The sequence below is a fragment of the Giraffa tippelskirchi genome, chromosome 5 (genome assembly GCF_054371585.1).
Source record: "Giraffa tippelskirchi isolate mGirTip1 chromosome 5, T2T-mGirTip1v1.2.pri, whole genome shotgun sequence".
In the NCBI taxonomy this organism is placed as follows: domain Eukaryota; kingdom Metazoa; phylum Chordata; class Mammalia; order Artiodactyla; family Giraffidae; genus Giraffa; species Giraffa tippelskirchi.
In genome coordinates, this window is record NC_137279.1 from 7,548,246 (window position 1) to 7,574,342 (window position 26,097).

General features: G+C 36.4%; 1 protein-coding gene and 1 long non-coding RNA gene across 4 annotated transcripts in view; one reads left to right on the forward strand and one right to left on the reverse strand.

Annotated features, from left to right (window-relative positions):
* The window catches only part of SYT14 (synaptotagmin 14), a 189,487-nt gene extending 168,072 nt beyond the window's left edge, over window positions 1-21,415 (forward strand). For 2 of the 3 annotated variants that reach the window (XM_081489637.1, XM_081489638.1), the window contains 2 exons: window positions 15,141-15,330; window positions 19,461-21,415. In XM_081489637.1, the coding sequence (XP_081345763.1) occupies window positions 15,141-15,330; window positions 19,461-19,774 (504 nt within the window). In that variant the 3' untranslated portion in view covers window positions 19,775-21,415. Of the gene's footprint in view, window positions 1-15,140; window positions 15,331-18,155; window positions 18,213-19,460 lie in introns of all 3 variants that reach the window. The other variant, XM_081489636.1, reaches the window with a different exon arrangement.
* Window positions 1-26,097, reverse strand: part of LOC145506039 (uncharacterized) — a 77,871-nt gene that overhangs the window by 46,746 nt on the left and 5,028 nt on the right. Inside the window, exon 2 of the long non-coding RNA XR_014053467.1 lies at window positions 22,876-22,989. This is a non-coding gene — a long non-coding RNA (uncharacterized LOC145506039). The remainder of the gene's footprint in view (window positions 1-22,875; window positions 22,990-26,097) is intronic.

Below are 26,097 nucleotides of genomic sequence, written 5' to 3' on the forward strand. Positions count from 1 at the left end.
AGATACCTTAGAGAAAAAAAGCTTTTGCAGTTTTCAGAAATATGATAGATTATAAAGAAAAGAAGTCAGCTACATTTGTTTTGAAACAGAAGCCCTGGTTCTTATGTGCTAAAGCTGTTTTTCAGGTTACAAAAATCTAATATGATTACTTTTGCTATATAACATGTTTCTAGATCTCCAATAGTAATCAAAATAAATTACAATAAATTATATATTTTTAAAGTCTATGTTTCCTACAAGGAAAAAAGTTGCAATTTTTTGCATAAGATGTAAAATGTACCCAAAGACAGACTACAAGTAATTCTCAAGGAGAGACCTATCTGTCACTAGCCCAACAAAGCAAAACATGACTTCTGCCCAAGCACTCAATCATGCCCATGTTTGGCCATCTGCTATTTTTTCTAAGGCATCGACCTGAGACGTTGCTTCCAGTTTACAGTGCCTCTCTCTCTCTTGCTCTCCACTGCTTAGAGAGCAGGTCCAGTTATTTCTTACTCCCACATTTCATGTCTTTCACAACTTCTTCTTTTTGTTAAACAATATTTGTTAAGCGCTTGCTGCGTGAGAAGTACTATACTAATTTGGGGACATAAGACACAAATAAAACAAAGGTTCTACCTTCAACATAATTACACTCTAGCAAGAAAGACAAAGCAATGGTTATAGTTTATGATGCAAATGTTCACCTAGCTAGGTGAGTAAAATTCGGCTTTCAGTCTTACTTTCTATAGCACCCCTCCCCATATACACCAGCTATACCAGATCAATTTTTTTTACCAAATGTGCTATCCACACTTGGGCCATAGCTCATTCTGCTGTCTGAAATGCCCTTCCCTGTGCCTTTTGAAATCCCGTTAGGGCCGACTTCAAAATCTGTTCTTGGGAATATAGTTTCTGATATTCCACAGTTGATCACATCTACCTGTATTCTCCCATAAACCTCTCAAGATATTTTATCATAGTCTTGTTTAGGATTAGTTCATCTGTCCCCCAGAACAGTGCTATGTGCAGAACAAAATTCAATAAATTCTTATACTGCTGACTTCCAAAATGTTTTGTTTCTATTCTGTTCAGTTTCCTTCAGTAAGACTAAAAAAAGCAGTATTTGCTCTGTTAATGACTTTTTTCCCAGTAGTCTGGAGTCTGATCACAAATAAATTAAGTCAAGATTGTCAGATGAATATGAGTATTTCTAAAAATTATTAAATAAGCTTAAAATATAAATATTGGATTTGGGGATGTAATGGATACTGTTGGTTTTCTACCAGTATCTTGTTCCTCACTACTTCTTAGTTCTTTCCTTAAATAACATCCTATTTTGTTCAGATAACTAAACCTAAGTAATACAGAATTCCCAACAGAGAAAAACAATCCCTCTTGAAGATGAACTTACATTAGAAAGGAGTATAGGCAGAAAGAAGGAACCCACCATGATGACAGCAGACCCAAAAAATAGATACATTGGCATCTCGAGGACATGAATTAATAGGACACTGCTGTTACTGTTGTTGTTGTTTTTGTTCAGTCACTAAGTCGTGTGCGACTCTTTGCAACCCCATGGACTGTGGCACACCAGGCTCCTCTGTCCTCCACTGTCTCCCCGAGTTTGCTTAAATTCATGTCCATTGGGTCAGTGATGCTATCTAACAATCTCATCCTCTGCCACCCCTTCTCCTCCTGCCTTCAGTCTTTCCTTGTATCAGGGTCTTTTCCAAGGAATTGGCTCCAAGCATCAGGTGGCCAAAGTATTGGAGCTTCAGCTTCAGTAACAGTCCTTTCAATTTAATAGAACATTATGGAAGAGTTTATAATATAAATATGTTTTAAATGAATAAAGAACTAAAAGACATAACATAAACCACAAGGAAAGAACAAGACAATATGGGAAAAAAGGCAGATTTAAATAATGACCATATGGAACTTCTGGAATGAAGAATAGAGTCATTAAAAATAGAATCAATGAAAAATATGAATAACATGGTAAGTACAACGAGAATATTAAATATATTTTCTTATAAAAACTCCACAATGAGAGACTAGAAATAGTAAGAGGGAACATTTGAAATACATAGATCATCAAATTGAAAAAGTGCAAGTGCTAATAAGCAGGATTATCAAAAATGAATCCACATCTAAAAAGATTACAGTGATAGGATGAACACCGAAGACAAAATGACAACAATTTATCTATCAGAAGGCTTCTCAATAGCCCCAAACACTAAACGGCACTGGTATAATATCTGTATGAAGCCAAAGCAAATAAACTACCAACTTAGAATATTATAGCCACCTAAATTATTGCTAAGGAAGGGGGCAAATTCCAGTGTTTTCACACAAAGACCAAGAGAGTGTAGCACTCATAGTTCATTGCTGGGATAATTACTCAAGCGTGTACTTGTATAGGAAGAATATTGAATTCAAAAGGAGGAAATAAGATAGAAATAACTGTGAGCTGAGAGATTATTAAGTGTGTAGAAAATCTAAATAAGAAAAGATAGAGCAAGCAGAAAAATACTAGCAAAGATATGGAAGGTCTGATTTGATTTAATGTATAACAAGTTTAATTTAATGTATATGTATGGGACCTCTACTTAATAAACGTAAGCACGTGTAGAGTAGTTACAAATGTCAACCATACATATGTCAGGCCACAAAGGAATTCTCTACAAATAACAAGGAATTAATATATAAACTTCATTCTTTGACCACATTGGATTGAAATTAGAATTCCTTCAACAAATATCTCTGACACACACATACATTATATGCCAGACATCATCCTGGTTGTTTGGTATACTGAGTACATTAATGAAAAGTAGAAATAAATTTTACCTGCACAGAATTTAATTCATTAGTGGAGAGGGAAGACGTGGGATACAGTAAATATAGTAAGTATATAGTATATGAGAAGGTTGTAACGATAGTGAATGAGGAAAAAGGATCAAGAGTGCTAGTTGGAAAGGAGTTGTGATTTAAACAAAAGTTCACAATAGGCAATGCAACATGGGGACATAGACTTAGAAAAACTAAAGAGTTAGTCATTTGCATATCTGGAGAAAGAACATTGCAAGCAGAACAGCCCATCCTGAGAGCCCAGAGTGTGTGTGATGTTTTCAGGGAAGAGCAAGGAGCTCCATTTAGCTAGAAGTCCACGACTGGGGAGCAGAGTAGTAGGAGGAGAGGTGGAAGAGGAAGACCTCATGCCCCGTCCATCGCTCAGATCTGTATGGAGATAAACAAGAAACTCTTCAACTCTGCGTCAGAGAAGAAAGCATAATGGAAATTAGAAATTTTTCAGTTCAGTTCAGTCGCTCAGTCGTGTCTGACTCTGCAACCCCATGAATTGCAGCACACCAGGCCTCCCTGTCCATCACCAACTCCTGGAGTCTACCCAAACCCATGTCCATCGAGTCAGCAATGCCATCCAACCATCTCATCCTCTGTCGTCCCCTTCTCCTCCCGCCCCCAATCCTACCCAGCATTAGGGTCTTTTCCAGTGAGTCAGCTCTTCGCATGAGGTGGCCAAAGTATTGGAGTTTCAGCTTCAACATCAGTCCTTCCAATGAACACCCAGGATTGATCTCCTTTAGGATGGATTGATTGGATCTCCTTGCAGTCCAAGGGACTCTCAAGAGTCTTCTCCAACACCACAGTTCAAAAGCATCAATTCTGCAGCGCTCAGCTTTCTTCACTGTCCATCTCTCACATCCATACATGACCACTGGAAAAACCATAGCCTTAACTAGACGGACTTTTGTTGGCAAAGTAATGTCTCTGCTTTTAAATATGCTATCTAGGATGGCCATAACCCTCCTTCCAAGGAGTAAGCATCTTTTAATTTCATGGCTGCAATCACCATCAGCAGTGATTCTGGAGCCAAAAAAAATAAAGTCTGACACTGTTTCCACTGTTTCCCCATCTATTTCCCATGAAGTGATGGGACCAGATGCCATGATCTTAGTTTTCTGAACGTTGAGCTTTAAGCCAACTTTTTCACTCTCCTCTTTCACTTTCATCAAGAGGCTCTTTAGTTCTTCTTCACTTTCTGCCATAAGGGTGGTGTCATCTGCATATGTGAGGTTATTGATATTTCTCCCAGCAATCTTGATTCCAGCTTGTGTTTCTTCCAGCCCAGCGTTTCTCATGATGTACTCTGCATATAAGTTAAATAAGCAGGGTGACAATATACAACCTTGACGTACTCCTTTTCCTGTTTGGAACCAGTCTGTTGTTCCATGTCCAGTTCTAACTGTTGCTTCCTGACCTGCATACAGGTTTCTCAAGAGACAGGTCAGATGGTCTGGTAGAAATTTTTAGAGCCAGACAAAATGAGAACAGAATTAAATTTATGCCCTACAGATATAACAATATTACATAGAAATGTATAGCCTTAAATATATTTGTAAGAAGAGTGGAAATTGATGAGCTAAATATTCTTCAACACAGGAAGTTAGAAAAGGAAAATGAGAAATTAATGAAAGAAAAAGACGAAAGAGATTTAGGAAAAACAAAAGCTGGGTTTTTTTTTAATTGCTAATAAGTTAGATAAACCTCTGGAGATATTGATCAGGAAAGAAAAACATGATGTTAAGTGAAAAGTGGGACATAATCATCAATTCAGTGGAAATTTCAGAATCATAAAGAGAATAATTCTAGAAAAACAAGTTTGAAAACTTAGATGAAGTGGGCAATTTTTTTGAAAATATGAATTTCTAAAAAGTGATTCAGGGATAATAGAAAACTTGAGATGACTTATTACCATTAAGAAATTCAGTCAGTAGTCTAAACAGATTCTCATAAAAGAAAGAAAGGAAAAAAGATGGTTGAGTTTCAAAGGCAACCTCAATGAACACATAACTCTCTTGGAATAATACTTCTTTGATGAAATATATATATATGTAGTTTTTCTTGCTGAATTCAATTTAATACAGTATTTAGCTTGTGGTTTCTGCATATATGCTCATAAGTGAGATTAGTTTATAATTTTATATTCTTATCTAGTTAGTGTCAATGTTATACATCTCAAAAGAGAAGGGTACTTTTCTTTTGTATACTCTGAAATAGTTTATGTAGCATAGGAATTGTTCAAGAGCATAGAAAACGTTTTATAAACTTTATAAACCAATCTCACAAGCTCAAACCAAGCTTTCACAAGCATGTATGCAGAAATGCCAAATTAAATATGTTCATATTGAATGTAGCAAAAAAGAATATGTGCATATATATACATACCTACATATACATATAGAAATTTAGATAAAAGTTTTTATGACCATTTCCACAGGATGCTGTATTCAAGTATTGGTACTAGAAAAGATCTTGTTATTTGTTTTACAATTAATTTTTGTTGTATCTTAAATCTTATCAGTACACCTTCAGTGTTAATATGAAAAAAACTTGCTGTATGAAAGAGAAAATGAGAATTTTCTTTTTTCCCCACTCTTCATTAGCTAACCTGAATATCAGAGCTATGCTCCACGAGTGTGGTAAAATTCCCTTTCGCTGAACCATCATTTCCTTTTCTTTGGCTCTTGCAAAGCTAATGACCTCAGAACAAACCCAGCAAAGAGACAGAGAGAAGTAGTCACGGTTGGTGCAATAGCAGCCGCATCACCAGCTCCTCAGTAGCAGGGGTGATAGTCCTCACTGAAGGTTATGGGGAAAAACGCAGGGCAAACAGCTCAGTTGAATAGGCTCTGTAGTAGACAGCTGTTTTTTCTGCCTCGCTTCCATGTTTTCCTGTGGCCACGGTATCCAGATTTTGCTTGGGAGACTAACCTGCCCCTGTACTTTTGATGAAGTTACTTCATTCTGGTTGGAGCAATCAGGATGCTATCTTCCTCTTTCCCAAAATACTCAGAGCTGCTGCAGACTATCTGGCAGCTCGAAGCAAAGAGTCTACCTGCGTATAAAGCCAAATTTGGGAAACAAACCCAAGGAATGGAAGAGAACTCTTTCCTAGTGACACAGGTTGAGGCCTGGACCCATGAGCATATGAAGCTGCCCTTGTGTTAACTATTGTGTTACAGAAGCCGTACATTCCCGTGTGTGTGTGTTCAGCTCGTGAAAGTTGGTAATTTGATGGTAAGTGCCAGAAGCTTCTCAGCACCAGGCTTCTCTGCAGAGAGGGAGGCAGACTGGTGTTCTGCAGGCTGAAATGAGTCTCCTTCCTCGTGGAGTGGAAGGGCCCCACGCAGACAGGGGGAGGGCTTGCTGCTGCCTTCCAGCTCTCTTGGTTCTCCCTTTGGATGCTTTTTGTCTTTTGTCCCTCCTGTGTTTTTGGTAGGGAGCTCTTGGTGGCCTCTGTACCCTGTTGTTTGGGGGCAGACCCTGTCTGGGAGGGCCACTTCTTCCCCTGCCAGTAGCCATTGTCTGTCACTTGCAACCAGAAGTATCCTGATTCCAATACCACTCTGAAATGTAAACTATCCACCCATCCCTTGCTTACTCCAGTTAAGTTATCCTTTAGAGTCAATGGGTACTTTTACCCCTACCAAAACACAGGATGACTCTCCTTTACACTGGATTGGGGAGGCAGTGGAAGTAGAAAAGGGGTAAGATGTGGAGCAGTTATGCTGTTCTTGCTTCCTCCTTCCTGAAATTGCCCCTGGTGAGCTTCCCTGGTGGCTCAGTCAGTGAAGAATCCACCTGCAGTGCAGGAGATGCAGGTTCGATCCCTGGGTCGGGAAGATCCGTGGAGGAGGAAATGGTAACCCACTCCTGTATTCTTGCCTGGAGAATCCCGTGGGCAGAGGAGCCTGGCGGGCTACAGTCCAGAGGGTTGCAAGAGTCAGACACGACTGAGTGGCTAAACCACCACCACATCTCCTCCTTACCTTGTCTGACTGGTGCTCGTGCCTTGGGGCTAGGGAGGGGCCCTAAGGAGGGAGTGTTGTAGCAGGTGACTGTCCTCTGATTACACTTCAGCACCCTCTGCACCCCCATCGCCCTGTTTTCAGGAAAGTGTAATGGAAGCATTTCATACTGTGCAAATTACCTTAAAAACCAGAAAGTATCTTCGAGGCATAGGGAAAATAAATTCAACGTGAAATATTCAAATTCATTGTGATTACCATTATAGAGTTCAGCAGTTTTACCTTAAAAATACTGAGTAGAAGTGGTTACAAGTAAGGTGAAGTCAGTTTAGTATTAATAAAAAACTCAGCGCATTTACCTAATAGTTCTGTTGTATTATATTTTTTAATCTTGTGTTTTTCTCTCTATATTTACAAGTTCCTACCTGTTTTTAACCTATTAGCATAAGGACATGTAATGGCTATCATAAGCACTAATTCTGCTTATGGTAAACATTATATAGAGTTGGTATATTTCTTGGAGAAATTAAACCATTTTTTTCTACAGAATTGCTTATCATCCTTCACCCCTGGGCAGAGGACTCAAGAGGAAAGAAAAGAAGTGTGAAAAAAAAAAAACGCAGTATTATGTTATATGGGAAGAAGTTCTACTTTCACTTTAGGGAGCCTGTGGGACAATTCCTTTAAGTAGACCCAATTATGATTGAGAGTTGTTTGACTTTAGGTTAATCACCCGCAGTTACTGCCACCAAGGCAAGCCCTAGTGATAAATTAATGATGGAGTCTGCAGCGAGGGGAGGTAGACATTCCTGAATGCAGGCTGAATGGAGCAACATGCCCTGAGGCATCGTCGAAGGAAAGATGCCACTTGAGTATGGAGTGTCTGTATTTAATTTGTCTTTCCTCTCCAGTTACTCTGTCTATATTGTTCCTCTCTACTGCCTGCAGTGTCCTCAGTGAGCTCCATGCCCACCCACACCCATGCCAGCCCTGGCAGTTACACCGATGGCAGTGGAAAAGACCGTGAGATTTGCACTTTTTCTAAGGTATCAATTCAGAATGAACCCCTCAGAAAATAGTCTTTTTTCTGTTAAACACTACTATATTTCAGCAGGGCTTACTGAAATAAAATGTGATCACCAACGATCTTACCACTCTTTTCTTTTTTTGTTGGGCTTGGAGACAAGGACATTTTTGCAGCACTACATGGGGAGATTAGTTAGCTGTTTTTCTTAGGAGCAAGAAAGACCTTTCCCAAGACTTTCCTTAGACATCACTTAATGACCTTAATATGTGGATAAGAAAACATTAGGTTCGCATCTTAATATCTGACAGTAAGTTAACATGAAAAATACTATACTATGAAAAATGCATTTCACAATATTATAACAGATGCTGCTAGTATAATAGCCTAATGTAGCAAACGCACCAAATGTGCTTGAGCATGTTTCTGACACTATTTTCATAAGTGATGATATATCCTAATTGAAACTTACTAAAATTATGTTTTCTCCTCCAACTGTCATGAAAATATACCAAACTATGTGTTTTGTGTACCCATGATTTAGGAACATAAGATATATCTTTTTTTTTTTTTTTTTTTTTGGCTTTCTTCTCTGTGGTTTAGAGATAGATTTGACAGTAGGAGACTTTTATCCCTCTCAATATTAGTCCAGTGAGTTAATACAGTCCCCAAGTAAGTATTAATTCTCCTTGATTACTTGTATAAGCCAACCTAGATTTAAACTTGAAGACTTGTATAAGACATTTTTAGATTTTTCAAATCTAAACATCTAAATCTATAATTTTTAAATCTAAAAATTTGTTGTAGAACAATAGTGTTATCAGTTCAGTTCATTCGCTCAGTTGTGTCTGACTCTTTGTGACCCCACGGACTGCAGCACGCCAGGCCTCCCTGTTCATCACCAACTCCTGGAGTTGACTCAAACTCACATCCATTGAGTCAGTGATGCCATCCAACCATCTCATCCTCTGTCGTCCCCTTCTCCTCCTGCCTTCAATCTTTCCCAGCATCAGGGACTTTTCAAATGAGTCAGTTCTTTGCATCAGGTGGCCAAAGTATTGGAATTTCAGCTTCAGCATCAGTCCTTCCAACGAATATTCAGGACTGATTTCCTTTAGGATGGACTGGTTGGATCTCCTTGCAGCCCAAGGGACTCTCAAGAGTCTTCTCCAACACCACAGTTCAGAAGCATCAATTCTTCAGCACTCAGCTTTCTTTATAGTCCAACTCTCACATCCATACATGACTACTGGAAAAACCATAGCCTTGACTAGATGGACCTTTATTAGCAGAGTAATGTCTCTGCTTTTTAATATGCTATCTAGGTTGGTCACAACTTTTCTTCCAAGGAGTAAGCGTCTTCTAATTTCATGGCTGCAGTCACCATCTGCAGTGATTTTGGAGGCCAAAAAACCAAAATCTGTCACTGTTTCCATTGTTTCCCCTTCTATTTGCCATGAAGTGATGGGACCAGATGCCATGATCTTAGTTTTCGGAATGTTGAGTTTTAAGCCAACTTTTTCACTCTCCTCTTTCACTTCATCAAGAGGCTCTTTAGTCCTTCTTTTAACTCATGGAGTGAATCCCTTCAGGAAGGTGCAAAGAAAGTCCTAAATGCTTTTATCATTTTTATCATTATTTTATCCTAAATATTTTATCATATTTTTATACAATTTTTATCATTATAAATGTATCCTTGTATCATGTAATTCTTTCATTAAGCCTTTTTTCTTATGAAACCAAACCCATAAAAGGCTTCCCAGGTGGCACTAGTGGTAAAGAACCCACCTGCCAATGCAGGAGACAGAAAGATATGTGGGTTCTATCCCTGGGTCCAGAAGGTCCCCTGGAGGAGGAAATGGAAACCTATTCCTATATTCTTGCCTGGAGGATTCCATGGAAAGAGGAACCTGGCAGGCTACAATCCATAGAATTGCAGAGTCAGACACAACTGAAGCGACTTAGCATGCATACACACAACACATACTAGAAATTTTAAAAGACAGAAATGTACAACCCATGTAACTACCATCCAGGTCAGTAAATAAAACATTGCCTGTACCCCCCAGAAACCCCCTTCTCCTTTCCAGTCACTCTTTCTTCTCTCCCCACCCCTGGAGTTAACCACAATTTTGACTTTTAAGTTAATCACTTTCTTACTGTCGTTACAATTTTACCATCTATTCATGTATCATGCATCTGAAATACTAAAGTTTAGTATTATCCTGGTCTCTCTTCAGTTTTTGTTTTGGGCTTTTGTTGTCAAAATTTAAATAAATGGAACCATATGGCTAAGTATCCTTTTAGGTTCAGCATTTTTCACTCAAAATCATGTTTGTAAATGTAATTATAACTAGTTTCATTGCTGTCTAGTGTATATATACTGTATGTGCAGTATAGTTGCTATATTTTATAAACTCACCACAAATTGTTTATCTGTTCCACTCTTTGGGACCATTATAAATAATGCTGCTAAAGACATTCTTTCATATGTATCTTGGTAAGCATTACACATATTCCTGATGGCGATAAGTATATGGAATTGACAGATATTATGGTTTATGCATTTTTAACATTTTAAGAAAACATTGCTTTACATTATAACCATTGGAAAATGAGACCTCCCATTGCTCTGTGCCTCACCACAGTATTGTTTTAGCCCACCTGTTTGTTATGTAGTGTTACCTCATGGTTTTAATTTCCTTTTCCTTGATTATTAATGAAGTTGAACATCATTTCAGATTTTTATTGGCCATTGTTTTATGAAAATGCTGGTTCAAGTATCTATCAAGTGTTTTTGTGTTGTTGTATTTTTCTTAAAGAGCTATAGGTATTTGAGGTAATATATTTGGAATTTGAGCTAATTGTGAACTATATGTATTTCAGACCTCTTCTCCTACCTGATGATTTTGCCTTTTTGCCATCCTAAAAGTCTTGGTTGAAGCTCAGAAATTCTTAATGTTAATGTTGCTAGATTCACTAAACTTTAACTTTATGATTAATGCTTTTCTGTCCTCTTTAAGGAAGTATTCCCCTACCCTGAGATGGTAAATATAGTCCCTTATTTTAATGTATAGGTTTATCATTTTACCTTTTATATTTAGATCTACAATTGGGGTTTTTTGGTATATTGTGAGGTAGGGTTAATTTTCATTTATTTCTGTGTCAATATCTTGTTGTTCTATCACTATTTATTAAAAAGACTATCCTTTCCCCACTGCTTTATAGTTCTACCTTTGCTGTAAATTGCATCTATTATGCATAGATTAATTAGTGGGCTTTCTATTCTCTTATGCATTATTTTATCACATTGTCTTAAATAATGTAAATTAATTATAAATTTGGATATTCAGTAGAGCGGAGCACCCTATCTTATATTGTATTTATTGTGGTCAGTCAGTCAGTTCAGTCGCTCAGTCGTGTCCGACTCTTTGCGACCCCGTGAACCACAGCACGCCAGGTCTCCCTGTCTGTCGCCAACTCCCAGAGTCCACCCAAACCCATGTCCATTGAGTCGGTGGTGCCATCCAACCATCTCATCCTTTGTCTTCCCCTTCTCCTCCTGCCCCCAATCCTTCCCAGCATCAGGGGCTTTTCAAATGAGTCGGCTCTTCACATAAGGTGGCCAAAGTATTGGAGTTTCAGCTTCAACATCAGTCCTTCCAATGAACACCCAGGACTGATTTCCTTTAGGATGGACTGGTTGGATCTCCTTGCAGTCCAAGGGACTCTCAAGAGTCTTCTCCAACACCACAGTTCAAAAGCATCAATTCTTCGGCACTCAGCTTTCTTTATAGTCCAACTCTCACATCCACACATGACCACTGGAAAAACCATAGCCTTGACTAGACGAACCTTTGTTGACAAAGTGATGTCTCTGCTTTTTAATATGCTGTCTAGGTTGGTCATAACTTTCCTTCCAAAGAGTAAGTGTCTTTTAATTTCAAGGCTGCAATCACCATCTACAGTGATTTTGGAGCCCCCAAAAATAAAGTCCGCTACTGTTTCCACTGTTTCCCCATCTATTTGCCATTAAGTGATGGAACCAAATGCCATGATCTTAGTTTTCTGAACATTGAGCTTTAAGCCAACTTTTTCACTCTCCTCTTTCACTTTCATCAAGAGGCCCTTTAGTTCTTCTTCACTTTCTTCCATAAGGGTGGTGTCAACTGCATATCTGAGGTTATTGATATTTCTCCCGGCAATCTTGATTCCAGCTTGTGCTTCCTCCAGCCCAGCGTTTCTCATGATGTACTCTGCATATAAGTTAAATAAGCAGGGTGACAATATACAGCCTTGATGTACTCCTTTTCCTATTTGGAACCAGTCTGTTGTTCCATGTCCAGTTCTAACTCTTGCTTTCTGACCTGCATACAGGTTTCTCAAGAGGCAGGTCAGGTGGTCTGGTATTTATTGTGGTAAGAACATTTAATGTGATATCTAGCCTTTAACAAAGTTTTAAGTGTACAATACAGTATTGTTAACTGTAGATTGATTATTGTACAGCAAATCTCTAGAACTCCCTCATTGTGCATAACTGAAACTTCATACCCACTGAACAACAACTCTCCATTTACCCCTCTGCCAGCCCCTAGTAGCCCCCATTCTACTCTCTGCTTCTGTGACTATCTTAGATATCTCACATACATGAAACCACACAGTATTTGTCTGTGACTGACTTATTTCACTTAGCATAATGGCCTCCAGGATCATCCATGTTGTCACAGATGGCAAGATTTCCTTCTTAAAGCCTAAATGCCATTCCATTGTACCTATATACTGCATACATTTTAGAATTAGTTTGTCAAGTTCCACACAAAAAGCCTCTTAAGGTCTTAATTATGATTACATTTAATCAATTTGGAAAGAATATTGCAAAATTGAACCTTATAATTTATTAACAGTATATGCAGCACTTTTAAATCTCTCTCAATAATAGTCATGGTTTTCTGTGTAGAGTCCTTGCATATCATTTGTACATTTATTCCTAGATATTTTATATTTTATCCTCTAATAAATGCTATTTCAGAATAAGTTTTATTTTTGAATTTGTTGCTGCTATATAGCAAGTTAATTTCAGAATATATGGATTCTGAAATTTTACCTTTGCAACTATGATACATCTGCAAACTTTTTCGACTTCATGGTTGCATAACTGTATGGAATGCACATAGGACAGTCCAAGTCACTGCACCTTTTGTTTCATTTTATTGCCTTTCGTAAGGCTAGGGCCTTCTCTAGCTGGGATCTCCCGCGCAGCACTGACTACGGGTGGTAATCATTGGCATCATTGTCACATCCCCAATTTCAAAGGGGAAACGTTAAAAATCTTTACTAAGTATGATGTTATCTGTTGCTCAGTTTGGTTTGCTCAACGTGTATTTAGTGTTGAATCTAAGTTTATGAAGGAGAAAATTCTATACATGTTTAACAATGCCCTTGTCAGGTTCCGATGGTAAGGTCTGGCTGTTCATGCTCGGCCACAGCACGTGCTACGTGCGGTCTTAGTTCTCCAGCCACAGATGGAACCCGTGCCCTCTTCAGTGGATCTTAACCACAGGACCGCCAGGGAAGTCCCGAAGTTTTGCCGCCTTCTTATGGGAAATAGGGGAGTGTTTCCTCTTTTCCTTCTACCTGAAAGAGTCTGCATAAGACTTCTTTACCAGCTGGGCCACAAGGGAAGCCCAAGAATACTGGAGTGGGTAGCCTATCCCTTCTGCAGCGGCTCTTTCCAACCCAGGAATTGAACCAGGGTCTCCTGCGTTGCAGGCAGATTCTTTACCACCTGAGCTACCAGGGAAGCCCTGCATAAGACTGGTATGATTAATTAGAAATCACTGTTGAAGCCATCCAACTAAAGTTTTTTGTTTTATTTTCTGTTTGTTTTGGAAATTTGTTTAATTACTAATTCAGTTTCTTCAGTAAGACTGTTCAGATATTATATTTCTTTTTGTGCCTATTTTGATTAGTTGTACTATTCTAGGACTATGTCTATTACATCTGAATTTCAAATTTGTTGAAAGAAAGCTGTTCTTACTCATTTTTAAAAAATCTTTTCATAGTCTATAGAATATATAGTAGTGTCTCGTTTCATTACTGATATTTTTTAATTTGTGCCTTGTCTCTTATTTTCTTAATTGGACTGTCTAACATTTATCTATTTTTGTTAATCTTTTCAAGTAACTTATTTTCATTATTGTTTAAGTACTCATGGGTTATTTATAATTATATCCTTAATTTCCAAATTTATAGGAGTTCTTTCTTCACTAGAAGATAGTTTGCATTACTAGCTGATATTTTTTAAATTCTGAATTATTTCCATCATTTGAAATTTGTTTATTAATACATATTTTTATAAAAAATCTATTGTGAAAAAAGGAAAAAATATCCACTATGTGCTTGAGAAATTGTATGTTCTGTAGTTGTAGCATATGATGTTCTGCATATTACCATTAGGTCAGTTTTACTTATCATGATATTCAAATCTTCTACACTATTACTGTATTTATTTGCCTTCTTATTTGGTCAGTTACTGAAAGAAGTATGCTGAAGTATCCCACTGGTTGTAGACTTGCCTGTTTCCTTTCTAGTTCTGGCGGTTTTTGCTTTCTAAGTCTTTGCTTTTGAGTCCATGCGTGCAAATTTGGAATTACTTTATCTTCCTGCTAAATTTGAAGCTTTATCATTAGTCAGTACTTCTTTATCTCTAGAAATGATTATTGCCTTAAAGCTAACCTTGGCTGGTACTGATGTAGCGACACCAAATTTCTTTTGGTTATTATTTGCATGGCAAATATTTTCCCACCGTTTTTTTTTCGACTTTCTATATGTCAGTGTTTTCCATATCACTTTATAAATAGCAGATTTTGTGCTTATTTAATCAAAGTCTGCCAATCTGTGTCTTTAAAGGCACAGTTAAGACATTTACATTTAATGTAATTGAGTCTAAATCTGTGTCAGTCTTTTAAGGTCAGTAAATCTTTAAACAAGTTTTTGCATTCAGGAAAGAGTTCATTAACAGCTATGAGTTTAAGAAATTTCTCTCTTCTCATTTGTATACAAACATGGAAGAATTTATGAAACCTCATCTCCTGTATTCCTTTGAATGTCATATGATGAAAAGAGATCCAGAAACCAAAATATGCTAAAAACATTCTAGTCTAGTATTTTGGGAATTTTGCTTGCAACTCTTGTCTTATCATGATTTACCTGCCTCATTCCAACAGACAGGGCATTACCAACATATCTATTAATATATCTTTTTTTACAAAATACTATAAAGATCTCGTTTTTGATTGCAGGGCTGTGACTCCCAAATGAGTGTGTCGGAAATGTCCTGCAGTGAAAGCACGTCTTCCTGTCAGTCTCTTGAACATGGCTCAGTCCCAGAAATTCTCATTGGTCTGCTCTATAATGCCACAACTGGAAGGCTATCCGCAGAAGTGATAAAAGGCAGCCACTTCAAAAACTTGGCAGCAAACAGGCCACCCAGTGAGTGAAAACTTTTCTTAATTCTAATGTTTTCTGTACTTATGGGATTCTAAGCGTTAGGGCTTCAATCCTATCATTTAGTCTTAACCAATCAATAATGCTGTAATCATCAGCTAATCTATTTCATGTTTTCTATTTCCAGTCATTTGGGAAGTAGAAAGATTTGAAAATCAAAATATTAATTGTAAGGTGACAAGACTTTACATTTTTCAGCATCTTCAGAATAAATCAGCCCTATCATAGCCATTATCTTCTAATACCAGAAAAAGTTATGAGTCTTTTTTTAAGGTAATAATATTCCACAAATACGATGAGGAATATATAAAGCTTTTGTTAACTGAAGATGAATGTGTTTTCTGTCTGCATGCAGTACTATGAACTAATGTGTATCCTTCTGTATTTTTCCTTATTGTCTGCGTTAACAACTTTAAGAAAAAAAAAGTTTCTTTACATTTTTCCTCCTTTAAAATTATAAATCAGTACTGCCAGCAGAGTCTTATCTTAAATGAAATATGCTTTGCTTTTACCAGGACAAAACGAATAAGGAATAGTTTGATGTTTATGCTGGATGCTAGGAAAGGAAAGCTAGATGGTATACATGCCTCTACCCTGTCCATCAGCCTCTCTCTTCTCTCATCTCTCTCCTAGTTCAGGAGGTGGGGAGTGGGTCAAGCACAGAGAAATTGTCATACAGTATACCTCCAAAACTGTTGATTGTTATCTGTAGAAATGAACTGGGAAAGTAGTAGCTTCTTTATATTTCTATAAAATTAAATCTGTTGATGGCCTTAACTCAAAATTTTAAAGGAAATCTTGAATAGTAATGGCAACCTTAAATTTGTTTCATGATTTCTCACAAACTTGCTTAAAGCAGTATTTCACTCCAGATAGCAAATGATTGTTGGAGGAGGGGAAACTTTTTCCATCCTTGAGTTAACTTTACTTCTAAGTATTCTAACAATTATTTTTTCAATCAAAGTGAAAAGTCATAAAAATATATTTAATGTGCCCTCAGTAGTACTGGAAACCCTGCTTCTTACATACCTCACACAGTGTATCTGTCCCTGCATTAAAAAGTCAGAGGCCAAAATTAGGTTTATATTTCTACCCTTGGACAAATGACCTAACTCCCCTAAGTCTGTTTCCTTATGTATAAAATTAAGGTTATATCTCACAGGGTAATTGTGATACTCAAATCAGATAAAGACACATAAAAAGGATGCAATTATTATTGTCCCCTTTTTCCTTTCAAAAGGAAAAATTCAGGGGGAGGAAAGAAGCAATTACTAAACAGCTCTGCAAGTGTGACTTGGTTATCTTCATTAATCCACACTAGGGAAGCAAACTCAAATGGCCTGGGAAGTAACTTAAATGAGCAGAATTTCTAAATGAAAGATAAAATCATGGAAAGACCTGTGACAAATGCAAGGGAGCTCTGTATTCTTGCTTGAAACCAGGAGAAAGTTTTACTTGATTTGCTAAACTTTGAGTGTTTTTGAAACACTGTAACAGATAAAACATTATTTGGGATTACATTTAGTAAGAAGCCATCAGTTTGCCTTGCCTACTTTAGCTAATAGTTTAATTTTTTGACAAATCTTTAACTTGAAATGCCAATGGCACCCCACTCCAGTACTCTTGCCTGGAAAATCCCATGGACAAAGGAGCCTGGTAGGCTGCAGTCCATGGGGTCGCAAAGAGTCGGACACGACTGAGCGACTTCAGTTTCACTTTTCACCTTCATGCATTGGAGAAGGAAATGTCTACCCACTCCAGTACTCTTGCCTGGAGAATCCCAGGGATGGCAGAGCCTGGTGGGCTGCCGTCTATGGGGTCGCACAGAGTCAGACACGACTGAAGCGACTTAGCAGCAGGAGCAGCTAGAAAGGAGCAGAATGAAATGATAGGTTTGTCTTTCTGTCCTTGCTGAAGCCACTCTGATAGAAGGAGAGAAACATTCATCAGAACTAAAATAAAGGATAGGGAGTGGAGGCAGGAGTGGATAATAAACAAGTTAAGAGAGATTTGCATCCACAACACAGAATAGATCTTTCAGGTTAAAGAATAGGTTATAGCAGTTTCCATTATTTTAGATTTAGAGCTTCAGTATTAGGACAGTTACTGGTATTGGCTGGGAGGTAGCTAGTAGGTAAATACAAGTTAACATTAGTGTTTATTATATGAAATAAAGTATTTATAAGGTAAAATATAAGACAGTTTTATCAGTTTGTCTACTGTATATATTATAAAAGATTGTGACCCTTCATATATATCTGGGTTCTAAGCTTTGAACTTATAGCTTATAGACTGACTAATCCAGTTTTTATCTCAAAAGAGCAACGGTAACATTCAGAAACAAAAATTTTAGTAGTTCTATTTTTCATAACTTAATTTTATATTACATTGGGAGTAATAAAAGTGTTGGAAATGTTAAATATTGCATGGATAAACTTAAAAATGTAGCAAAATAATAATTATAATAATCTTTTAATGACTTTTATTCAGTCTTTTATAGTCTGATAATTTGCATGATTCTATGTTCAATGTGCTTTAGACCACAAGGATATCATTATAAAGATGTCCCACTTTAAAACAGTGTAATTTTTGTTTAAGATTACACAATGACCATAAAAATTCTCATTCCATGAAATTTACCCAACATACCCTTTGTTCAACCCTCTACCTGAATTAAGATGCTAAAGTTTTGTGTTCTTCCACTCCAGTGAACAGCGTTTCCTCTTTAATTCTAACCTTTGACCCTCTTTCACCCAACAATTGACATCTGGTCATTATTTCTTTTACTGCTTTCCACCCCCTGTTGTCAGATGGACTGTTCTGTTGTCTAAAACACTTGATAGGTGGACAGGTTTATATAATCCGAGGTGAGTTCCTGTAGAGGCTAATTGGATGTTGTCTTTTCATGCAAAAACAAAATACCCTAAAACTTGCCAGCAGTGAAGCTGTCCACCATGTTGATTTCCAAAAAATGCACATTTATTATCTGTGGTACTTTGAATAAAACTAACTTAGAATTTATCTCTGATTATGGATGATGGTATTCAGAGTATCTATAAAATTAGAAAAACTTTTTAAATTAAAGGTTTTAATTTTTATTCATTATATTGATTCATGTAGAAACATATTTCATAAAGAAATATTGAAATTTTCATAAAATTAATTGAAATTTTGATATGAAGTACACATGTTGGATCTACATGCTGAAGATCATTTGCATGAGTTCTGAAGAAATTGAAAATACAGTTGTTTGAAATGAGGGTTTATCTCCTAAGTAATCAGGCAATGAGCTGTTATGTTTCACTTGGTACACTAAACATCACATCAACTTTTTTTTTTATAATTCATGAAAATAGCTAAGATACCATACTTAAAATTTCACATTAAATTGTGCCAAAAAGGAATCCTGTAGTATTTATTTTTAACCACCCAAAAAGCACATTAAATGTACTCTTGCATGAAACCGAGGAGAAAGTTTTACTTGATTTGCTAAAAGTTGAGCCTCTAGTGCATTTGGCTTCATTTTGGCCCCAAAATGTTTTTAAAATGTATTTAAAAACCACATCCATGCAGAGATTTTTTTGACATTTCATCCTAAGCTGTTTCAATGTCATCTTTGCACTCTTTGTCTTTCTCTTTTCCTCCTTACCATTTGCCTTCATTTCTATTTGTTTGTTTATTCTTACACTCTGAAAACACAGTGGAATGCTTTACAGTGTTGTGGCTAACTGAGCTTGCTAAGTGTTTATTAATGCTGTGATGTCCTGCTTAGTGAAGCTGAATGGGGGTGGGAATGGGCAGGGTGGGTAGTGGGAGGTCGGGGGTGGGGGGTCAGGGTGAGGGAAGGATTATGAGGTATACCTTTAAATTCTAGAAGTAGTGAGGTTAAGATGTTATTACCCCCCAAAGATTTTATGCCTACTTAGCATTCTCTGTACTTGTCACATTTTATGATCATCTACATCAAAATGGAATTATTAGATTTCTACTAAACATGGTATACACCATATCCTTATAAAGTATGAATACTTAACCTCATCAAGTGTTAAGACAAGAAAGACATTTTGAGTGTGTTTCAAATGATATTTGTGGTATGTTTTTTTTTTCTTCTGTAGATACATATGTTAAATTAACCCTACTGAATTCCATGGGCCAAGAGATGTCCAAATGCAAGACATCCATCCGCAGAGGGCAGCCAAATCCGGTATACAAGGAAACGTTTGTTTTTCAAGTGGCCCTATTTCAGCTCTCTGACGTGACACTCATACTGTCAGTATATAACAAACGCAGCATGAAAAGGAAAGAGATGATAGGCTGGGTTTCTTTAGGTCTGAACAGCTCTGGAGAAGAGGAACTCAACCACTGGACTGAAATGAAAGAGTCAAAAGGACAGCAAGTCTGTAGATGGCATGCATTGCTAGAGTCGTGATGACCAGGAGGAATGAGCAATTACAGTTCAAGGCAGCAGCATTTCTGAGTGCAACATTACTGTTTTTACCTAGTCACCGTTAGAAGAGCTATTCTTTGAAGAATCACCTTTAACATTCTCCCCCAAAGCTTTAAATTCTGTGGAACGAATGTCTAATACTGACATAAACGAAGAAAAGATGGGTCTCTAGCAGAGCTTGTTCGAGAAAATGAGAAACTGGCATCATCTTTGTTAAACCAACAGTCCTCCAGAGCTTTCAGAGCATCCTTTTGGTTTGAAGTTAATTTTACTGTAGCAAAGAGCCAGGAATTTCATGAAAAGTCAAGATTATAAATGATTTTGAAAATCAGAATTTTCAGTTGCAGCACTCTGTTAGGGTCGCCCTACAGAGTATCCACGAAACTGGCTCGTCCCTGGTGTGTGTAATGTTCTTGAGTATGAGAAAGTCATCCTCCATCTAGTCTAATGGTGAAGGCTTTCAGTCACGTTGTAAATTGTTTTATTTCAGATTATTTTCCTTTTTGTTGTGCCTCAGTTCTTCTCAATAGCACTAAATCTAAGTGCAAGCAAGTATTCATTTTCATAAGGGAATTTTTTTATGTATTATTTTAAGAAAAGTTCATTTCTTCAATTGCCTCTGATTTTGCCTGATCCAAAGAGACCAAGTCACTGTACTGGTCCTTTGCAAGTCTTCTAGACAGGTTGTACTGTAGAACCATGTAACTTTCTGTTGAAAGCACTTCCTGTATTCTTGTATTCCAATGTAGGAAGCTAATAGAGCAGGACTTTACTTAAAAATCTCTTTCAATGATTGACTGTTTAAACTTGTAGTGATGTGAAAGTACATTTTTTTTACAAACTAAAAATATATATAGTGACTAAGCTGTTGAAAATTGAAAACAATTCAAGTTAAAGGAAATTTTAACCATCTGCTCTGAGTGTTTAGTAACCAACACTGCATAAAGCAGGTAGCATTCAAATAAGAAACAGTTCTCTCTTCTTCACTCTTACTTCAATTTATATTTGTGATATAAAGACTTTTCAGTTCTAAGTTTGAATCAGAACAGCATAAACAGTTCTGAGATTCCTCAAAATGTTTCTAGTAACTTGTGACTAGATTTTATGAAATTTACAGATACGTTCTTCAACGTGATGTCATCCTGTGCCTTCCATGTAAGTTAAATTTGCTCATACAGCTTGAAAGTTGTATTTGCAAAATTAGGCCTTCAATTTTTATAAATGTAAAGATTAGAGTCCTCAGAACAGTGTCACAAGATCTTTATTTCCTCTGAAGTATGTAAAAGTTGTATAATGTGCTAATTTTTTAAAATGGCAAGGCATTTGTTGTTTTTATATTTAGGAACTCTAATTATCAGGAATATTATAAGCTGTTTTCTTTTTAATTTTGCCTCTTACCCAATATATAATTTTATGCATATACTTTATTAAATAGAATATGTTTTGTATATATGAAAAATATTTTCTTTTTTCTCTTTCTAATTCCTAGTTAAATTAGACAAAACAGACTATTTGCCAGTTATTCAAAAGCAGTATATCATTGTTCCTAGTCCCAACTAAGTACTATGTATTATTGTAAGCTAGAACTTGTTATTACCATAATAAAAAAATGCATAGATATTATTACTTCAGCTTGGCTGTACTGAAAGGCCTTAAAAGAAATCCAAAAAGACAGTGAACTCCTAATATTTTTTAGTTTAAAAAAAATGGCAGCTCTCTGCATTCGTATACATGAGTTATATGATACAATACAAATGCTGTATCAGGTGACATGGGGTTTAAGAATGTATGTTACAGAGATGCATTAATGGGAAGAACCCATTCTCTTATTATTACATTAATGAGCATTTTCCAGGGTTTTGTGACTCAGTTAGGTTATAAAGTTAAAACATGAATCAAATGGCAAAATATCTCATGAAAGTATTTTTAGCAACAGATACGGAAAGAGATTAGAAGGGGGGCTACAGGTTTTACTGAGAAATTGGATTTAGGCATTTGATGCTGCGAGTAACTTTTCTGGCTTTGATACAAGTAAGTGCACTGCTAACAACCGGGATTGGCCTAATAATTAAAAGAGTTATCAGTCTCATGTGTAGCTGTAACAAAGCCTAGTCAAACACATTATGAGACCAGCTTGGTGCTTTCTCCTTCAGCAAGCAAAGAACTAACTAGATGTTATTTGTTAAATCTGTCTGTTCAGACTGTGCCCAGAATTGTGTGTGTGTGCTTGGATATATCCTTAGGGGTTTAGCTAGTCTAAGGATCAAATCCAGAATGGCCTAAAATTTAATCAACGATTTTTAAAAATTTTAAGAAGGACCCTACCTCCACCCCAGCTGCCAAGTCCTCAAAGATTATGAAGTATGTGTATGTGTATTTATACACAGTACACACCTGCACACAATATATATATGTATATATGTGTGTATATATACATATATGTGTGTATTTGTAAAGATGAAGGTGCCCTGGACTTTTCCGATAACTAAATAGAAAAGCAGTTACAAAGTTTATGGATTATTTTTCTCCTCTGTATATTTACTAGAAATTATATTTGGTTTTGGGTGCTATTTGCTGCCATTCTCTTCCACACACAGCAAAATATATATCTTTTTATTCTTTGGATTGACACAACTTAGAGTAATTACTACCCCAAATTTGTCTATTCTTTTAGAAAAAGATTAAATAGGGCTCGAGAGACCCGCTCACTCTGCTGAATCTAATGTACGAGACTGTACTACTGCTCTTTTGTGTGCTTAAATTTGCATGAAAGCTTAAAGGAAAAATCTTATATCTTAGCAATTAAAGCAAATAGGGGCCCAGTGGTGGGCAGCAGCTGGTGTCTGAGAAACTTGAGGAAGACAACCCACTTTCTTATTGTTCTCTTCAAATCCCCTAAGTTTTGTAATAAAATGAGATAGTCCAGATACTGCAATTGACTGGCATTCATCGGAGCTCCTGAGCTTGGAATTACAGGTTTTATTTGTCTCCCAAATGAGCTGCAAAATGTAGTCGTTTATTACTGCCCAGGAAGCAAAGTGTATCTTAAATCAGTAGAGAATTTGTTTCGTATATCCTCTTACCTTTAAGAAGTTTTCTTCTGTAATCTTTGTGTCTTCTGTACTGTTCACATTTTGTGTGAAATCTCTTCGCATATTTTCTTACCATGCATTCAGTGAGTTCTTGATATTGTTGAACTTAGCGACAAAAATAATAAGTTGAATCACAATTTTAAAAAAAGAAAAACCAATGAGAAAATATCTAATCTACCCTTACTTACAGAAACATGTTTAAGTTTAGGGCCTGGTGGACTCTTTCATCTAATCTAGTTGAGAAGCCCAGGGCTATATGTTAAATCATTTTCTTGATTCCTTCATCATCTTCACTTTACTTGTCAAGTGAATCAGAAATGTAATGCTTACAAAAACTATATAGCACAAGAGTCCATGCAATTGAGGGTGTTCTTTAAGATGAAGATGGAGATCAAATGACATCATAGTTTCTCAGGTGGACTGAGAGAGAGGCTGAAGTATAAATTTAAATGAAAGTAGAACAGTAGTCACCAACAAATTTCTCAAGGTCTCTATCCAGCTGTTATTAGCAATGACACAAATCCACTTTCTGAAACTGCTGTCTGCCTACATAGACTAGATAGTCCACTCATAGAGATTTTTCTCATTGAGAGCTATTATTCAAAAGTTTTCCCCTTTTTGTTTTTCCTTTCACTGTCGCCAGTTCACCCATGGCCCACACTGGAAGTGTCCATTGTGTCGTCATCATCACCAACAAAACTCAGTATTGAGCACAAAGTTAAACAGAGTACTTTTTTTAGATTAACTTTAAAACATCATCTGTATTCACCAAAATGTATAATAATGATGATGGTAACTGCTATAGTTTACTAAGATGTAGCACAATAGTTTGTTATTTTGATTCTCATATTACAATAGTAATGTGAGGTAAGTAATATTATAAACATTTTATAGATGATGAAACTGCAGGTTAGAAGTTAAGCAGACTTAGTAAGTAATAGAACTGGGATTAGAGCCCACATATAAATTACTCTAAAACCTATATCATACATATTACAATTGTATCCCTCTTTACTAATTGCAAGAAAAAACTGAACAACATTATATTCATCAATAATACCCCCCACACACTTTAATTGGATGGCAAAACTAGAAAAAAAAAAAAAGACCAAAACAAACAGAGCTGGGGAAAAAGAATTAAAAGACAGAAGAAAAGATCATAGGGTTTTTTCTCTTCTCAGGACACAAATGGTACTTTTGTGTCCTACTGTGTAGATGGCTTATATTTTCAAAGACTTAGGGATTAATTTACTCTGCCAGTTTAGCCTATACTTACTTATATTCTGAAAATGTATGAATCAATTTGTTCTGCTCCTTGTCCACTGTTGGGAATCCAAAACATTTTTGTTGTACATGCTCACTTTTATGCCCTACAAAGTGGATAGCCTATCTCCATGATTATATATCTTGCCCACAATAGTGATGAGAGGAAAGACTCTTGTCTTCCTGTGCACTCTCACTTCAATTTATGTTGCTTCTCTACCCTTTGTTAAGGTTTAACTGGATGACAGCTAATTTTATTATATGCATCTCTCCTCTCAGCAGTACTTAGTGTCCTGTCTTGTTATCTTTATATGTCCCTTGCTCATAGTAGGCACACTATAAATATTGAATTAAACTAAATTACCTATACAGAAGAAGTCAGTAATACTGTTTTATATCTCAATATTTATTTATGAATCTTGTGCATGGATTTATTCTTTCATATATATAAGAGTACCTACTATGTACCATGTGTTTTTCTAAGTGCTACAAATGGAGAGATAATAAATTGGGTAGACAAAGTCTTTGCCCTCATAGAGTTTGCATGATAAAGTGGAAAAACAGCCACAGAATAAGTTTAGCAAAGGAATACAACATGGAGCTCAGAAAAATCTTCCTGGAGAAAAGAATGCCTGAGTTGAGTCTTAGAGATCAAATACAGATTACACTCCCATCACAGAACATACTCTCCAAGGGCAAAATTTAAAACAGTGGTTCCCAAACTGATGTGTTTAATAATTATTTTGAGAGCTTAATTTCTATTCCAAAGCCCCGCCTCCAGAGAGTCTGTTTCATTTGGTCTGGAGTAGAACCCAAGAATCTAAATTTTATTAAGCTTCCCAGGAAATTCTCTGTTTAGTTGCATTGGTATGGAATATAGAGTTCATTATATAGAATTATTGGCAATAGTGTTTCAATACCCATAGATTAGATCTTAAAGTGTGATAGTGATAAAGAAGAACAAGATTAAGCTAGGATTAGTGCTGTTGATCTGTTTTTTGCTTGTGCTTCCTTAAAAAGAAAGATATTTAATGAGAAACTTAAAAGTAATATTTAATTATGATTTTCTTTGCATTCACATTCAACATAACTTTTCCAAAGTGTTTTCGTGGTATAATAAATAAATTCTATTATGTTAGTTTTACTATTCCTGAAAATTTGTTTGGGATTATTGTTCCAATATTTCCTTGCAAACTATCTTTACAATGACAGGGTTAAGACAAAGAGAGAGTCTGAGAAGATATTTACCTAGTACACCTTTCAGTATTCTAAATGAAATAAGACTGACCTTTAAGTGCATGTAGAGGGGTAGTCATAGGCGGTGGCATTTTTCCTTCTTGTGTGTAGTAAGCTTTCTTGCCTTTTATCATCACCCTGAATGTCTTCATTGTCATTATACTCATCAGATGAACCTCATTCCTGGATTCTTCACTCAGGAACAGCAGTGTTTCTGTCACTTCTACTCTGATCTCTATTTCCTTGATTGCTTAGCTCTTTCTTAGAGTTTTTTATTTCAAATAGCAAGTTAACACATCAGCCTCGAGTCCTTTTTCTCTAAAAATAAATGCCATATTATATTATGTTCATCCGAGTTTCTATTTTCCCTCATTTAAAATGTTGTCATACCTCCTTCTCTGCTCTAATATGTTGAATGAATGTATTTTACATTTTGAAAGTATTTTCCTGACAAAGATCTGTGATTAATCCACTGAAAAATTAGGTTCGTTGAATATTTGAAATAATGTGGTATGGAATTAGGCTGTTTTGTGAATGCTGCTGTATCAGTGTTTGGTCTGGTTATAACTTAAAATCTGGCTGACACAACCTTAACGTGAAAGAGTTTGACAAACTTGATTTTTTAATCCATTATCAAAAATGAATATAAGAATCTTGCTTTATTCTCTCCCTATTTAGTCAAGTATGTATCTTGCTTAAAATGTTCCTTCTTCC